We start from the raw sequence: 17,855 nt of genomic DNA, 5'->3' as shown, positions 1-17,855 counted from the left end.
AATATCTAAATGCTATTCAGACATAGAGGAAGCGTACACTTAGAGCAATACTGTAGTGATAGGACAAGGGGCAACGGGTTGAAACTTAAACAGTGGATGTTTAGATTGGATATAAAGAAGAAATTCTTTACTTTTAGGGTGGTGAGGTACTGGAATGGGTTGCCCAGGGAGGTTGTGAATGCTCCATCCCTGGAAGTGTTCAAGGCCAGGTTGGATGAAGCCTTGGGTAATATGATTTAGTGTGAGGTGTCCCTGCCCATGGCAGGGGGATTGGAACTAGATGATCTTAAGGTCCTTTCCAACCCTAACTATTCTATGATTCTATGAATTAGGTTTAGAAATGGGAAGCTGATACTGTTATACTAACAGCTAGGTGGTCCAACCATCTCCTTTTTGAGTCATACACAAGCAAAAATACATGAGAAGAAGATGGATGGGATGGAAGCCACATGTCAGCAGGATATATGACACAGTAGGTATGTGACTGGAGTGTAAATTGAGCCTTTGAAGGATGCAGAAAGAGGACAGGGAAGGATCTACCATTTGAATTAATTTGGAATGTGGTTCACAGGGATCAAAACTGTCATAATTTCTACCTTAGACACTTGCTAGCCATAAACACACACACACACTCATGCACACTATATAAAATCTCCATACCTCATTATAATGTTTGTTCAGTGAATCCAGAATTCCTTTTAGTCCAGAAGGACCCTACATGGAAAACAAAACAAAATTAAAAAAAAAAAAGAAAAGAAAGCAACAGAAGATCATTTTAATGTAACATTTTATTTAACTAATGTTATATTGTAAGAGTAGCGGTCATGTACAATGGTTTTGATTTTTATTTTACTATACAATAAATCATTTTCTGTAAGTTCATTATATCTTTTTTTTCAGGCACAGAGGAGAAGGAGAGTCAGTTTCTAAATCTTTGAGTTTGGATTGAATGGAATGGACTTGATTGAATCAGTCTGTTAGAGAAAATGAGGGACTCTTCATTCGGGACTGTAGTGACAAGACAAGGTGTAACAGGTTAAAACTTAAACAGGGGAAGTTTAGATTGGATATACGAAAGAAGTTCTTTACTGTGAGGGTGGTGAGGTACTGGAATGGGTTGCCCAGGGAAGCTGTGAATGCTCCGTCCCTGGAGGTGTTCAAGGCCAGGTTGGACAGAGCCTTGGGTGGCATGGTTTAGTGTGAGGCGTCCCTGCCCATGGCAGGCGGGTTGGAACTAGATGATCTTAAGGCCCTTTCCAACCCTAACTATTAAATGATCCTATGATTCTATAACATTACTGCAGCACACCAGAACAACAGGTGTGTCAAGATATCATCACTAAATTATGAAACATCATCCTATGTATTTTACTGTGATTACATTTTTACAGAAAGATAACGGTACTTAAAATATTAGGGTACATTAGGAAGATTTAGAAACATCATAGGTGCCTCACTCCCTCTCAGTTCCCCAATATCAGCAGAGATACAATGCTATAAATTTTTCCATTTTATTTCAGAAGTGAATTGTCACTTCAAATTTATGTTGCAATATAAGATAAATATAGTCATAACAATTTGCCTAAGATGTTTGCTCAGCTCTGATTTCTGAAGTTAGTGGCAGAACTTTTACTTTTGACAGTGCCTACTTATTAGATGCCTCAATGCTAATTCTCTACTCCTATGGTATCAAAACCTTGAATCCAGAATCACTGTAGGACTTTCTAAGCCTGCAGGCAATAAAAAAAGACAATTCTTTCCCCCTTCCCATTTCCCACCATGTTGTTTCCTTTACTGTTTTTCTATAAATGAAACTGCTGCAACCATATAAACCAAAAAGGACCGAATGCTGTTTCTGCCACCAATCCCAACCTCTCAGATATTTTTGACAAACTGGATAGCCTTTGCACGTGTAACAGTTTTGAAACATAACCTCAAAACCCCACAGAACTGTCTCATGACTTAGGCAGTCAAGGAACTTAAGGCATTTGGGTTGCATTCTTGACTGCCACAGCCTTTTGTTACCAGAGGTAAAACACTTCCTCTGGTTTTAGTCTTTCCATTCTCAATAACTGACATACATTTAATAATTCTATCTTTACATCATTCTTTCTAAAATAAAATTAATAAAACCAGTGTACAGCAACAGAAAATACTTTTATTCAAGGATGTTTTCCTAAACTCTAGTCTTTCTACCTTTCCACACTGTTTCTCTCTGCTAAGTTAGATGCATACATAATCCACTCAAATGTCTCTACAGACAAAAAGGAATAAGTAGTATTGGTTTGCAAGTGAAGAAGCAATAAAATTAACAGGAGTTTAAGAATTATTTCACAGGCAATTTCTAGATTTGGAATGAGAATTTTGCACATCTGCCACTTTGAAGCTCACTTGAGTGGGGTTTCCTTTTTATATTTTAGTATCAAGTTGTGTAATTGAGGGAAATGAAAAACACAAAGTGTACGGTTGTACAAATAAGAACTGAAATGTATCCTGAGTGTTTTCCAAAATTACAAACAGATTTTGGATATTATTTCTATAGACAAGGCAGGAATAAAAGCACAGGTGCTTAAAATGAAATAGCTTCAAACTGTGAAATTTCTGAGGTTTATAGTTTTCTCCATTAACTATTACAGCTAATCTGCATTTCTGTAAAGATGAGACTGCTGAAAAAGTCTACCCAATCTCACAGTCCATGCAGTAAACTGTATAAGAACTAAATTGCACTGGTTGCATATCAAGAACAAACCATTTTGGAGAACATAGCCCTGAAAGTGACTAACTATAATCATTTTATCCATCTATTTCAGTTGTGTGCCTGTCCATTAAAATAAAATACTATTATTCTGATCACTATAACATAAATAATCATGAAACTCATCGGTGCAGATGTGCAATATTCTATAACTATTCCAAAGAGAAAACAGAAAGAATGATGGAGGCATGATGTCTACCAGGATAGAATACATGTAATAAATTACATTTTGATATGGATTTTAAAAACTTAAATGCATAAAAATAAGCAATATGACGAGCTCTTGCCAGCCATTCCCATCTTACTGTGTAAGCATTTCCAATATTCTTCTAAAAAGCAGCTAAAAGTCCAGAAATACCAGAAATGCTACTGACAATTTTCACTTATCATTGCTTTAATTTTCTGTTTATTGTAATTAACTGATAACATTCATTCACTTTCAAAATATTGGTAGAGAAATGACAGTATTTTCCGAGGCAATGGAAATGAGATTTCTAAGGCAAACTGCTGGCTACTTAAGATAACTAGTTTGGTGGCATTGACATACATACTGAATAACAAGAAACCAAAAAAGTGTATGGAATTAAATGAAGAAATTTATTCACAGAAGTAGTTTGTGAACTTCTCCATTGCCTCATATGCAAACAAAATTGAAACCCTACTTAGATTTAAGACTTTAAGGAGTAACAAAACTAATCTTCCTAGCAAAAATAGTTGTGAAGATAAAAGATACCAAGTTCAGCCCCTTGTGAAGGTAAATGATAAACTGAATGACAGCTTCAAAGGCTATAGAAATTGTGAAATAAATGCATCCTGGTTGCAAGGAATAACTTTGGATATATTGGTAGAGAACAGCACACTTAAGAGGACAAATAATCCTGATTGCAGTTTACTCTGATTTAGCATTCCCCAAATTTGTTTCCCACCTCTGCCATAGAGAGCTTCTTAGGCAAATGGCACTTGGCCAAACCAGGTAGTCCTGATGTTTCCTACTGTCCTGGGCTCAGCATGACTGCTACTGCTGAACCCAGGACACCTACCTTTAAAAACTAGTGCTGATAGCACTTCCCTTCTTGCCAAACAACAGCAGTGGGCAGAAGCCATACTTGGGCCACCCCAAAGAACAATTTCCTCTAGCACACCCATGTAAGTCGAAACACTGAGTTGCTGACTCATGCAAAAGTAAAAATAATAATAAAACAACAACAAAATCCCTAAACCCCAAACCCCCTACAACTGATCGTAATGTACCAGACATCATGGACCTATTTTCTAAACAAGACTAACAGAAAAAGAAACGATCTCCTCTTAACAGAGCTCTACACAAAACCAGGTACTAATTCTAGAACCCAAGACCAGAAAAGCCTTTTGCCTCAGTGAAGACTGCAGAAGTGGGCCTGTACATCCTTAGGGCAACAGCATATAAATACGAAGTTCAAATACCTTCCTTTTAAGTACTGGGGGAAAAAAATGGTGTGGGAACTAGAAAGACAATGCATTGTACATATGCAAAATAAGCTATGGACTGCTGGTAAGCGCTTCTGAATTGCTACATCCTGTAGATATTTTTGTTAGCAGCAGTGGTAGAAGAAAGCTATCAGTTCTGTTCTGAAGGCAGATCAAAATGGCGTACTTACAACCTCACAGCATTCGACTATCACAGTATTTCCTTTTGTTTCACAAAGTCAGCATTTCAATTTCAGTGAAGAGCCATGCCAAGCAGGAAAACAGCATTTGAAAGAGACAATTTTTTTTTTTCAGAAGACTTTAGAAGAAGATGCTAGTGAGAAAATGTACGAAATAAATTTGAAGGGTACAGAGATTTTGATTTCACAATTGTAATTTTCAGAATGCTTCTGAGAGTGAAATGAATATTGTATTTAACAGAAGTTTTAAATTGCTCTCCAGGCTCTTTAAAAGGGGAGAACGGATCATAGAGCACTAGAGGGAGCTGCTGTTCTACCTAACCCATTTGGATTCCTCGTTTTCAGCATAAATTGTTACCTGCTGGAGTGAGACAAGTGAAAGCACACATTTTGTATTGAAATAACAGAACTGTATTCAAAACTAACATCAGACAGAGCAAGGATGCAAACCATTAATTCTGAACCAGAAGGGAATAACAAGAACACTTTTAAAGTCTTCAACATTTAATAAACTTTAAAAAATATTCAAAAGAGGCACATCATCTGCATAGATGAAAATTTTTTTATAAACCCATCCATAAAATCTTCATTGACCCCTTCCCTTTTATAGGCACAGGATTTTCTCCAAAGGGAAAAAATGACATAAAAGAAAGGATAAGAGAAAAATGACACAAAAGAGTGGATACCTGGTACAAAAGATGCATAAAGTCCCACTTCAACTGAGCAGTTTCATCACCAGTTGCCCAATCTATCTGAATTTCTAACACTGACATAGGTTGTTAACCAAAGATGTGGGATTGTTGGCAGATGATGTTTAGGGACTAGAAAGTCACTGCAAACATCAACCATACTGGAAGTAAAAAAGAAAAGAAAAAAAAAATCCCCCAGAAATTATCTTAGGAAAAAAAAAAGGTATGAGGTATAGAAAGAGGGTTAGAAAATAGGTAAAAAGTGATTACTTTAATCAAAACTCACACCATTTAGTAGTGTCCACTGTTCTTTTTAATTATTTAGGATGTGATCTCTCTCCCTGCACCCACTTTTTCTTGGAATGTGCTTTACAACAAACCTCTGGGCATTGTACCCTGTTTAACAACTTCCTCCTCATGGAGGCAGAACTTTCCTTCTCTTAGGTTTGTTTTTGTCCTTACTGAACAGCTGGCTACTCTAATTTCTAAATTAAGTATTTAATGCCATGACAGAGTTTGATTAATAAATTAGGTAAATTTATTAATTTCAAACACGCAGTGTGTACTGTAGCTACCATAAAAACTGATTGAATCTCTTTTTCTCAAATTCAAATTCAAGGGCCATGAGAATGATCAGGGGACTGGAGCATCTCCTGTATGAAGACAGGCTGAGAAAATTGGGGCTGTTCGGCCTGGAGAAGAGAAGGCTGTGTGGAGACCTCATAGCAGCCTCCCAGTATCTGAATGGGGACTATAGGGATGCAGGTGAGGGACTCTTCATTAGGGACTGTAGTGATAAGACAAGGGGTAACAGGTTAAAACTTAAACAGGGGAAGTTTAGATTGGATATACGAAAGAAGTTCTTTACTGTTAGGGTGGTGAGGCACTGGAATGGGTTGTCCAAGGAAGCTGTGAATGCTCCATCCCTGGCAGTGTTCAAGGCTAGGTTGGACAGAGCCTTGGGTGATATGGTTTAGTGTGAGGTGTCCCTAGGTTGGAACTAGATGATCTTAAGGTCCTTCATAATCTGTTCTATGATTCTATTAGTTCAAAACATCAACCAAACACCAAACTTACTTTTGCTGAAAAGTCTAATTTTAACATGTTCAGCCAATCTCTTAAGCATTTTGTACCTGCATATGCCAAACTTCTAAAAGCAACCTCCCTGCAGGTATGATATTCTTTGGAAAGGCCAAAGTAAAGGCCAAAGTAAAGGCCCACAATATATCCATGTGGATGAGAAAGCTGCCACTACTTAATATTAGAAGAGATAACTAGAAGCACAATATAGCCTTGATAAGGAGATGAGAAGTGACAGACTATGTCAATATCTTCTTTGGTATGTACAGGCTGTAGTAATTTAAACATAGGGATTCTCACAATGCACACTAGCAGGCATTACTGCTTCTAAAGCATGCTTTTTCTATGTGTTATATGCTAAGACTTGGAAGGTGAACACAAGATGCTGGTATAGCTGTATCCAAAGGACTGCAGTAAGATAGTCAGAAACAAATACTTTTAGCCAACATTTAGGCAGTGGCTGCTTGAAGAATGCTTTTCTGATATGCAGTGCTAGGCTATGGTACCATATAGAGCTCCCTTGTATGAATGCTGCTATGCTGACAAAATTGAGCTTTCTATTTGCTGTAAAAACAATGTGAACTAGGTCTCAGTAATTAAAGTGCAATTTAGCTTTTACTGAAGATTACTGGTATATCTGCTGAGGATCATACATCTTCACAAGCCTGACCTGCCAGCAAATCTGTGATGGCAGAAGTCTGTAATGGAGAAACAGCTCTTCACTGGCTCACAAAAAACTATGCAGATTATGTGCAACACGGACCTCTGCCATGGTTTGGTTTGCCTTTTTAATTTTTCTTTTTTTTTTTTTTTTTTTCATTTGTTTCATGAAAGATTCCACATCACTCCTTTCCTCTGCTCAGACTCGTGCAGACTACAGTACTATTTCAACATTTGGAAGCCCGAACTGTACAAAAGATTCAAATGAGCAAGACTTTAATATGACTACATGTAGGGGAGAAGAGGAATGAATTTTAAACTCTTTAGTTTTATACAGGATAACTAAACTCCATCATCAACTCCTCTTTCTGAATATATTTTGCAAAGAAAAAGGGAAAAATATTTATAAAATTTTAGATGTATGTAAATGTCATCTATTTCATTTTAGCCACTGTATTTTATGCAGCAATGCATTATTCTCCTCTCTAAAAATACGACAAGTTTTCCCTTGCAGTGAGGCTGAAGCATATGTATCCAATGTTCTCATGCATAAACTGCTATCCTTTACCTATTTCAGGAAAGCAGAAAAAGGAACTATTAAATCCTTGTTTAATACTAAGAATGTAAAGCATTAACAGTTTACTTAATCCACAAACTAATGGCTGTTTTGTATTTGTGCACAACAGCATCTTAGATGACAAGGTGCATGGGTAGCAGCAGATCCAACCTTGCATGCGGGCAGACCAGCGCATGGGTAGCTCGAGATTACTCAGGAGATGTCAGTCCTAGTCGGACACTCCCTGATTGACTAAAGCACCCTTTTCAAACCAGATTTGCATATCCCACTTGCCCTTGGTCATCGTGCTTGAAGTAAGCGTGGTTAAAGCCCTTCCCAAAATTTTCACTCGCAAAGCCAAGCCATCATCATATAGGGAATTTTATAAATATAACCAGGTCTTCCTCTACCAGAGGAAGGCTGTGCTCATTCTAGACTAACATACATCCATGCCTGACTTCAAATTTGAAATCATGTATCTCTTACAGGAAAAGAAAAAAATAAAATTAAATCCCAAACTTCTTAGATCTGAGCTAAACCCTTTAGTTCTTCATATTACAAATCCTTTCACCGAGTCATGTACTTCTTAATCTTTTTAATTCTTCAGTAAACTCATTTGAACTACAGTAAGTGCTCATTCTAGTGTTGGGTATAATCCTCCCCACCATTCAGGCAGTTGGCACATGCTGCACACAGTTCTTCACCTTTCAGATTACCCCTCTGAGACAGAAATTATCCCATCTTTTACAGAGCATCATACATTTAGCAAAGTGAATGACTGCAAAGTATTCACATTTACCATACATGGCCAGTCTTTTTTTGAATGCCAGACAATTTCAGCTTCCTCCACTGAAGTCCATATCTTGCTCTTTCTCTCCTGTGTAGTCCCTTGTATTTGTGGACCCAATTCTTTTATCTTTGTCGTATCAAAAGGCTAGCAACAGTGGCTGCTTGACACAGCAAAGTACAAATGGCTTAATTGTTTTCAACCACAGTTACAATCAGGTAACCTGCTACAAAAATGCTAAAAAAATACCAGATAGACTGAAAATTTCCCATTCCCCTCCCTAGTTACTCACAGGAGGTCCTGGTGGTCCAGGTTTTCCTGGGGGGCCTGGTTTGCCACGTCTTCCCTGGAAACAAAAAAGAACAGCAGACACATAAATGCCATAACTAATGACTGTTTTGGAATAAGAATTCTGTCTAAGAAAAGATATATTGCCTTGCTTATTTGTAAAAAATTCAAAACCTATCCAAAATGAACACTTGTATCAGTAACTGTAAATACTTTTAGGATTGTTTATAATAATAATTATGACAAACTATATTTGCATCACTGGAACATTTACTGTCACATTTTAAAACTATGTCTCAAATGTGAGTGCACAGTGATAGGGCTATAAACAGAGCATCTTGATGAGGTGCAAAGAAATTACATTTTATCTGAATACACCACATCTTGGGATACTAAACTTTGCTGCAGTAGTCACCCTGACTTGCACAGTAAATGCATATGCACAATATAACTCACTTAACAAACACCTTCTCCAGGATATAACAAGCAGAAAAGTCAGAGATTTATTTGCAAAAACAGTTCACCTTCTTCATGCAATTACTACCATCTGTGTATATAATGCACATGCAAAATCATTTGCATTAAAAATTAAGGTCCATAAAAGTCTACTTAAGTTAATGGAAAACTTTCCACTCAGATTCTAAAAATCATGCACATGTAACTATTAAAAAATTTTAGTACAGAGCTTGACTGTACAACTTGCTTTTTTTTTAGCAAGATCAACATAAAAATGGAAATAATTTACATCTTTATTGCCAAACTGAAATCTGATGCACATTTTTTAGAAACAACAGCTGAGAACAACTAATATCTAGGTGAGACGGCAAAAAAAATGAAGTATATCCATTAAGACTAAATTTTTCCCTTGCATATGGCAAATGTAAATTAACAAAAAGTGTTATGGGGATGTCCTGGTGAAAACTTGGCTTAAGAAGTTAAAAAATGAAAATGCTTGCTGACAGCTCACAATTAGCACATAGGGATATTTGTGTAAGCTATGGTCCCTCCTGCTAAGCCTCCTTCTGTGTTTTATTAAACAGCAATCTCAGACAAACTACAGAAGTAATCTAAGGAACAGAAAGTGAAATTTCAGCTTCCCTCTTTACAGGTGAGAGCCTTGATCTACAGGAAATCAATACTCAATCACTCTAACGCTCTGCCTTTCATTAATCTTCATCTATGCTGAGGGGAAACAAGATGATGACAGTAAGGGTAGGAAAACCCTCTTCCTCCCTCCTGTAGATCATCAGGGCAGTGAGCTTGCAGAGGCATTTAGATGTCTTGCATAGACACTAGGGACTCTCCTGAGAAGCAGGACTGTGAGCCCTTCAAGTTGAAGAACCGAACAGGGATTGTAGGAATGTGTTTCATTCACTAGGCTGTGCCACATAACATCTACACTGCCACTGTGGTTGTATGAAGGTCCTCAGTCAGTCAGTGTGTTTTAAGGGCAGTGTGAAAAAAAAATGTACTACCTCAGCATATTTGGAGTGACAAATTCCTGGGTCTTAACTAGCTGAGACATATGTTATGTGCTGAGCTGGTTAATCCCACCAATACTCGCACATGCAGGGCTGTAACTAGGGCACCTTAGGGCAAATTTTCAGAACCAACATGTGGTCCTAGGTGCCTCCACTGGGCCCAAGACTATACTGCTACTTACTACCCAGCCCCTGCATGTCCTCTCCTGTGCTGGTAACACTGTCCACATAGCCCTGTGATGAGCCCAAGATGGGAACCCATCCGGGGTAAGGACAGCCCACAGAAAATATAGAGTTGTTTCTGACTTTGATCAGCTCACTCATGCAGTTCACTGGGCAAGCAAGTAGACTGACAGAGGGCACAGTACTGGAAAAGGCACACATGCACAATAGAAAGGGGCTATTAGCTAGATCCAGATTTTTGGACTGATCTTCAGAAATACAGATGGAAACCAGTATTTCCTGGCTTTTTCAAAAACCAGTGCACTTTACTTGGTATGAAAAATGGATCGAGAAGTAATGATGTAAATAGTAAACAAATATAAATTGTTTCATACTTTTAAAATAGCCCCTCTGGGTTATAATGATCTACACGGTTGACTTCTTGAAGCACCTTCCTTTTCCTGTTTGGACTTATTTAAAGTATACTGAGGATGACACTTAAAATCTCAGCAGTCTAAACAAAGTATCAAGGAAGTGTCAGGAGGAAGAAGGCAGAGTTTTGACTGGCAGACACAACTGTGAACGAGGTGTTAATTACACAGGAAAACATGAAATAGGCTGGGAAGGCAATTTTGTCTCTATTTACAAGATGAGCTAAAATGTGATTTATAACATGTTACAAAGCTAAAACTTCACAAACTTTCTGAGAAGTCAGTTAAAAAAATAAAATAAAATAATTGGGGTAGTTATTTTTCACTGTCATTTATGAACTACCAGAACACCTACCAGGTGAAACACAGAAGAAACACTTGCCTACCTTTTATGCAATGATTATATTAGTCATTATACTGTGTCATGTGTAAAGAAAACCTGTAGAACAATCACACAGATTGGAGTGAAACACCAGCTTCAGTTCAGGAATGACAGTCCTTTTTTTTTTTTCTACAAGTACCCTTCTGAATTGATATTTTAATTTTAAGATGGAAATATGTAAAAGGCCACTACCTGTCAGCAATGCCTTTCAGATAGAGATTTAAATGTTTGGGATACACACAGCTCCACCTACTTGCCAGCACTCATGCTTACTATGACTTCCTAGCATCAGTATGGAAAAAAATAAAATATATACTATAGTAAGAGTGTAAGTAAAATAGCTTATGTTTTTGCTTAGGATAATTAAAACAATTAAAATAATATTTTTGATAAGCCCATTATGGCATTGCCTTGAGCAGACCATTATCCAGACTGTGACTAAATATTTAGTTTGATTCTGAGTCTTCCTTCTGGCAAGAAAGAAGTGAAAACATCTTGGTGTCCTGATTCATAAAGTAGGCTTAGCAGAGAGCCACAGTTCCCATCTCCTTCTCAGAAGCAGGTTAGCAGCCCCACAAGAGCTGTGCTCACTGTTGTACAGCTGTCTCTGTGGAGGCAGCTGGCACAGAAGGCCCGTTACCTTTATTTAGTTGAGTTCACTGAGCAAGTATTGAGGCTATTAAACCACTTCTAGGCATTACATACTTCTTTTAACTACATAAAAAAATGCAATACCATTTTCACTAACTTAAAAAAGACAGTGTCAACAAGTTGTCTAATGCTTCTTAGAATAATAACTACAGGAAACCAAAACAGTTGCTGGTTATTTCCTTTATGGTGCATACTTCTTTTTTTTTCTTTTCATAATGTGATAAGAAATTGTCTAAATGCTACTAGTATTGACCCTCGACATGGAATGCCTGCCCTTAACAAATTTGGGCAGTCGGCTACTTTCTTCTTTTCCATAGGACAAACTTCACACAATACACACACAAATGGCTCCACAACTGCTAGGTTAGGGGCAGGAAGGACAAAATATTAAAAATAAATGAGATTATACACTTCAGCTAACCCCAGCTGAGTGCCCAGCTGAAGTGCATGGTCAACTGCACTCCTTATTACTCTCTTCCTTTACACTTTCTGTTAATCAAAATCACTTGATGAACTTTGCTTTACATCAGATTGAAAGCTGTTCAGAAGAAAGGCTCTGTGCATCCTTCCATAAGCTTGTGCTCTGAATCTGGCTGCTGCCCCTGGGCACTGCTGCAGGTCCAAAACACAATGCAACAATTCAGTTTACATTGTAACCCCCTGCTGTATCACATTGCACTCCTATATTTGCATATCTCTAAATATAGAAGAGTAAAATGGCTAATCCCAATGTCTAAAAATAAGATCTGGATTATTTTAGGATAAAAGTCAAGCAGAGTTGTGTAGGGATGCTGACCTGATTTATGGAAATAATAATTTAAAGAACCCACACTTGAATATGAAGGGAAAAGCTCTTAGAATAAGCCTGTGTGAATTTTCAAGGGAAACTGCTAATTAAAAGTTCCTCAAACACATCATCACATTTCAAAACAGGAACTAGTTCTAGAGGAAGGAGGAAGCTAGGCATTAAAATCTTAACCACTGTAGTTATTATGCAAGATTAATGAGGCTTATGTAACTCCTTTGCCAAGCTAAACTAAGATTCTCTTGAATAATTCTCAAAAGCAAACTGATGAAGGGACAGATACACCTGAAGAAGGCAAGTGGAAACTAAAGATCCCCATCTTAGAGGGCCCAACTCATGATCACCCACCAGCCTCTTGGGCACCTAAATACACTATGCAAGCGGAACTCTGGGCAGTTAAAAAGACTTTCTCCAGATGACCAAAGCTGACACCAAGCAGCCAGACAAGTCCCAGTACCTATGCTAATTCAGAGTACAGAAAAAAGATTTTCCTTTGTCTCAGTCCTCCAAGAGATATACCCAGTTAAAATAAACTTCCCAGTTTTCCTTCTCTGTTTGTAGTCACAACACAGAGGAAACCCAGCTCAAAGCTGGTGACAGTCCTCTGCTCTGTGTTTTACCAGAAAAACCTTGCCAGACTGCCACTTCAAGGGAGTGAAGGCAGACACCACATGATGTTATCAGTAAGAAAGTCGGTTCAAAAGCTATCCAGAAGCTGAAGATAATAATTAATCACAAAAATCAGAGGAATCACCCACCCAACCCCATTACTCAACAGTGCACATCTACTGATTTGTTGCGGGATAGGAGAAAGTTATCCAGAATCCCAATCAACTATTTCATAGATCACAAAGTAAAGATGTCAAATCTACAACAAATGTGCAGCATGAATACAAAGTCGTTACTTTCTATCATGCATATAGTAAAAAGTTGGCAATTTTTAAAGAGAACTTTGACATATAAGCACCTGACTGTACAACTGCTGTTAACAATAATGTTGTCATTAACTTTGGTAGTGTCACAGTTGCACAAGTTTATTTTTTTTTAATCATTAGAAATCCTATAGTTTGAACATTTTCTTTGTTAAATTTGAAATCTATATTGCAGTCAATGACACAATTTTAACTTCCGTAAAACAGCATTAGGACTTGAATGTAGAATTCCTTCTTCAATCCTATTAATCTTGGCCTTGAGGATGTATTATGGTAACCAGTGTACTACAAATTAACCTCTGCACTACATGTTAAACCTGAATAAAGTCATAGGAAATAAGGCTAGAAGGCAGGAAATAAAGCTTTTTGTAGATAACAAGTGAAAAATCTGTCCCTCATATCCCACTAAGGCCTTTCACAGAAACACGGCTCACAAGAATACAGCACTGAGACCCTAATCCGCTGTTTTGGAAGAAAAGTCACTAGGGAGCTTCTGGCTAATGTAGAAGCATTCCTGCACTCAAATCTGCCTTTCCAGTTTTAGGAATGATTTTCAATAAGTTCTAGTTTCTTCATTTTGGTATTAAAAAAATGATAAGAGGTAGCACCTAGCCAGATGATATAATATTATACAAATGCATTTAACAAACACACAAAAAAGTTTTTAAAACACACGTAGCAGTGCCAAGTAGTCAAATGCCACAGCCAGATTTGCCAATAAATCCCTACACAATATCCACCACAATTTTTCAAGTATATACACAGAAGTGCATTTTGAATTAAAAATAGCTTGTAGACTTTTTTCAACTACATTTAGATATTTTTATAATTAACACCTTAATTTTTAAGTATAGGAAATTTCATACTCTTTCATTTGCTACACCTTTTACTAAGGGACATTAAAAAAACCCCACTGATAATAGAGTATTTGGAAGGCAACCTGAAAATTCCAAATGAGATCTTAAAAGTGAAATAATTTCTGCTATTCCTTTAAAAGTTAGATTGCAATTTTTTAGTGGGAAATAACAAATAAATTAAAAAATTATACAACTCTTTTCCAGTTGAAAAATCTGTCTGCAACATTCCAATTTACAACCCTTTTCATCCCAAAGAGGGGGAAAAAATAATATTTTTCTTTTATTTTAAAGCTGCAACCTACCTTACTGGTTATCTACTTTGCTTTATAAGGTAGAAACATTCTGGAGAAAACCTGAAAATTATCTCCCTCTTCTACATTAAGCATTTTTAGACTATTAAATACCTGAATGAAGGAACATACAGCATTCCATCTTGAAGATAAAATCTGAAGCTTTACATAGTTAAAACCAACTTACATCAAAGTCAGGAAGGACTGAGAAGATTAAAAGAGATTCCAAAATTCCAGAGTTGTAGCTGAGAAAAATACTGTTCCTACTGTGTCAGGAACCTGACCTTCTGTGTAGTAATTATCATTGCTCTGTAAAGCTTGTTTTACAATTGGTTGAGTACCACATTTACTCACTGAACTAGAATACAAATTATGTCAAAGAAATATTTAAGTTCTATAAAACAGATAAATGCAATTTGAATTTAAATTAATTTTGATGTCACTCTAAATAATTATGTTAAGAAAAATCTAACAGCTCCCTGCCCATTTATTTACTTACTTAGAATTTCCACTGTGTCATAATAATTTTATTTAGTCATGCTTGATAAAAATCTTGCAATCTCAGGGAGTATATTGATGATTGACATAAGGCAAATATTGCAATTTCACAAGGTGTCTCCAAACAGGCAATTTTAGTGAAATCAATGCTGAAACACTAGATATAATAACTCAAAGGCCTCTCGGTCTTATGAGGTGTTTGATGTATTGCTAAGATAATGCTAAAATAACTTCCTCTTAAGTGAAGTATTTGGTATTATAAACACGACAATTGGAAATAAGGAAGTTATTTCAAAAATATTTACTTCAAGACACCTGCAACCTCCCAAGGAATACAGAGCTAAGAATATGGCTGTGGTATTGTAGAAAGATTTGTAAATGTTTGAACTGAATTCATCATTGGAACCAGCGAAATCACCACAGCGGAGAATTAGTTTGTTTAAATATATATGAAATATAAAAACACCCCATCCTATTAATCCCAAAAATGAAGCTGTTGGCAGCTACGCTGAGAATAAGCCAGAGATAGTTAAATAAAAATCACAGAATCATCTTGGCTGAATGTGACCACTTGAGATCATGTAGCACAATCAGCCTCCTCAGGCAGGATCAATTGTCCAGGATTGTGTCAACTTGACTTCCGAATATCTCCACAGATTGTGACTCTACAATGTCTCTGGGCAACCTGTATCAGTATTTGACCACTTCCACAATAGAGACATGTTTTCTTTTGTTCAGATAGAATTTCCCAGTTTTCCACTTGTTTCCATTGCCTCCTGTCCTGTCACTAGCCATTAGTGAGGAGAATTTGGCTCCCTCTTCATTCCCTCACATCAGGTATTTATACACACTAAGATCTGCCGTGAGTCTTCTCCAGACTGAAGAGTCCCAGCTCTCTCAGCCTCTCCTTTTCTGAAGGATGCCGTAGTCCTTTTAATCCACTTTGGGATCCTGTGCTAGACCCATGTCAGTAAGTCCATGTCTTTCTTGCCACGGTCTTACCAGTGCTGCTCAAAGGGGAATGATATCTCCCCCCTGATCTGCTAGCAATGCTCTTCCAAATTCATCCCAGGATACTGCTGGCCTTATTTTGCCAGCAGGTTCTTGTCCACAAAGCTTCTTCGCAGACAGCTTGCTTCCAGTGTATACTGATACCTGGGTTTATTCCTCCCTCGATGCAGACTTTTGCATTTTTCCTTGTTGAGCTTGATGCGATTCCTCTTGCCCTATTTCTCTGCTACTTTCTGTCCCAGTTGTTATATAATTAGCAAAGATGGTGGACAGTACTGGCTTCGGTATTGAGCCCTGGGGTACACCATTCATGATTTGTCTCCAGCTGGAATTTGTGCCACTAATCACAATCTTCTGGGCCCAGTTGTTCAGCTGGTTTTCAATCTACCTTATTGTCCACTTATCTAAACTGCACTTTGTCAGCTTGTCTATGAAGCTGACAAGATCGAGTTATGGGAGAACGTTAAAGGCTTTGCTGAAGTTGAGGTCAACAACGTTCACTGCTCACCTCTCATCCACCAAGCTAGTGACCTCATTATAGAAGGCATTGTAATTTGTCAAGCATAATTTCCCCTTCATAAATCCATGCAGACTATCTCAATCACCTTCTTGTCCTTCATGTGTTTGGAAATGGTTTCCAGGAGGATTTCCTCTTTCACATTCCCAGGGACTGAGGTGAGGCTGATTGGTCTGAGGTTCCCTAGAAATTCCTTCTTGAAAAGACAAATAATCTTTGCTCTCTTTCAGTCTTCAGGAACTTATCCCTGTCACCATGACCATTCAAAGATAATCAAGAGTGGCCTTGCGGTGGCATCAACCACCTTCCTCTGCACTTCTGGATACAACCCATCAGGCCCAATAGACTTACAGAGCTGCATCCTCCATCTAAAGATGCCTGGGTGCAAAAGTCCAACAGGAAACAGCTACTTCAGTAGTGCCTGGGTCCTCGGCTTTGTGACCATGAACTTTAAGGACACGTATGCTGGACAGAGAACATTTGCTGGCTTCTTCTTTGTGCCCTTCTGCATAAACTCGTGTGTAACCTCCTGCATATGTACTGGCTGCTTCTGTTATCACTGTACAAACTGCTGCATCATGTGGCTGTGATACAGTCCTCTTCCTGGCATGGGCTGAAAGGGTGCTCAACCCTCCGTAAACAGGGGTCAGCTAGAACAAAGGCTGCAGATATCTGTTGATCAAGGACAGCTGATGGAGTTGATCAGAAGTTGTTACAGCTACCTTTACTTTAGCCTTACCTGGAAGGAGCAGGCATTCTCAGTTTCCTCAGGTTTCCCAGAAGTGCCCAAATCCCAGAAAAATATTCCCAGAAGCTTAAGAAGGTATCAAGATAACCTCAAAGAAGCAGAAACCTCTACACAAACTGCTCTGCATGCTCCGCCTGGCTCTTCTATAGGCCAATTCAGAATGAAAAATTACTGTTTCTAGATTTCACAGTATTGCTGTCCAACAAAGTTGCTTTGATGCTTCACATGAAGAGAATTTTTTGAATTCACTAAAATATTATATTAAAAATAATTTTCAGAAAAAATAGTATTAATAAAAAAATGCATTAAGTTCTGGGAAAATCCCAGCTACAAAACTATCTAAGTGGAATTAAGCATTAATTTTTAAAACCTTTGAAATTATATTTTGGAAATATAAATTTCACTTCACTGCACAGTAAAGGCAGAGTCTGGAAAAATCTGTGAGATCTATAATACTAAGTAGTAGGAATTTATTTAAGATAGTATACCAACATGGCAAAATTATTTGAATACTTTAGAAAATTGACATGGGGAGCTGAAGAAACCCAGTTGAATCATCTCAAAACCAGATGGAATTGTGATTTGATCATAGAGAGAAAAAACTTTATCTCTTTAATGTAAAGCAGGCA

At 37.6% G+C, this 17,855-nt stretch overlaps 1 protein-coding gene across 1 annotated transcript in view; it reads right to left on the bottom strand.

Moving 5' to 3' along the window:
• Positions 1-17,855, bottom strand: part of COL19A1 (collagen type XIX alpha 1 chain) — a 181,928-nt gene that overhangs the window by 54,196 nt on the left and 109,877 nt on the right. The window contains exons 17-18 of the mRNA XM_034060919.1: positions 8,466-8,519; positions 661-714 (exon numbers count right to left, since the gene is read on the bottom strand). Of these exons, the coding sequence (XP_033916810.1) occupies positions 661-714; positions 8,466-8,519 (108 nt within the window). The remainder of the gene's footprint in view (positions 1-660; positions 715-8,465; positions 8,520-17,855) is intronic.

Source organism: Melopsittacus undulatus, chromosome 3, assembly GCF_012275295.1.
Source record: "Melopsittacus undulatus isolate bMelUnd1 chromosome 3, bMelUnd1.mat.Z, whole genome shotgun sequence".
NCBI classification, from domain to species: domain Eukaryota; kingdom Metazoa; phylum Chordata; class Aves; order Psittaciformes; family Psittaculidae; genus Melopsittacus; species Melopsittacus undulatus.
Note: the sequence above shows the minus strand (reverse complement) of the source record. Positions and strands in the feature narration are given on the sequence as shown.